General features: G+C 43.9%; 1 protein-coding gene across 1 annotated transcript; it reads right to left on the reverse strand.

Moving 5' to 3' along the window:
• Positions 1–2: 2 nt before the first annotated feature.
• On the reverse strand, positions 3–749 carry TM35_001711010 (uncharacterized protein; the record flags this gene model as incomplete). Its single annotated transcript, XM_029031957.1, has 1 exon — positions 3–749. A coding segment is annotated over one exon (747 nt), but the record flags the coding sequence as incomplete, so codon positions are not given.
• Positions 750–1,067: the final 318 nt, after the last annotated feature.

The raw sequence follows: 1,067 nt of genomic DNA on the forward strand, positions 1-1,067 counted from the left end.
TCAGGAGGAAGTGTTGTTGTTGTTGTGGTAGTGGTGGTGGTGGTTGATTCACTCTCTGCAGGTGTAGTGTCATTCTCAGCATTTTCAGTTTCAGATGCTTGTGTCCCCTCATTTGCCTGTGAAGATGCGGAAGGAGGTTCAGTAGATGGTGTAGGAGAAGATTGTGAGTCTGCACCTTCTTGTGTAGATGCAGGTACAGTGGTAGTATTCTCACTTGGAGCATTTTGTTCATTCTGATTGGGTGTTGGTGAGCTGTCACCACTCGAACTGGATCCTGGAGAAGAAGAATGAGTTTCTCCTCTCGGTGTACCATTGCTTCCTTCACCGGTACGGGTATTTCCCTTCACACCACCATCACCAGTACCAGCAACACCTGTTTCACCAGGAATAGGTTCAGTAGCAGGTTGAGTAGGAGGAGACTGTGCAGTATTACGTTGAAGTTCTGGTGTACCTCCGACCATTGTTTGGGTTTCTGGAAGACCCTGAGCAGTAGGTTCTCGATCACTTGCCACTCCTTTGGGTATTTCTTGAGTTGAAGTTTCTTGCCCTTTACTTTGAGGAGTATCAGGATGGCCACTCCCTCCACTACCACCACCACTTCCAACTCCTGCACCAACACTTCCAGGTACAGGACCAACACCTTCAGGTTGAGTTAAAACAGCTTCAGTTTCAGTACCAGCAGCCAACACGAAACTGCAAGTACAATACAGTGCAATAAGCATAACACAGAACAGGTTGCGCATCATCATCACAATTACAATAATTGTTGTTGCTGTCTCACTTTATTTCTCCGCAAAAAAGAAGAAGCAATAAAAAAGAAATAACAGAAAATAACAGCAGATCCTCTGAATACAACAGAGATACCACAGAATAGCAAAAACATCAACGACAAAAAAGTAGTATATTGAATATATATTTGCAGACCAAAAGCTGTAAAAACAAAAAAGTCGATAACACAAAAAAATAAAATCCCCAGACATCTTGCCCATAAGCATGAATATACCATTGGAGTGCCTTCTTCTCAAGCATGATGGCCTCCAATCGGTCTTCCTCTGCAGCTGTCTGCC

Source organism: Trypanosoma theileri (assembly GCF_002087225.1).
Source record: "Trypanosoma theileri isolate Edinburgh chromosome Unknown TM35_Tth_171_V1, whole genome shotgun sequence".
In the NCBI taxonomy this organism is placed as follows: Eukaryota; Euglenozoa; class Kinetoplastea; order Trypanosomatida; family Trypanosomatidae; genus Trypanosoma; species Trypanosoma theileri.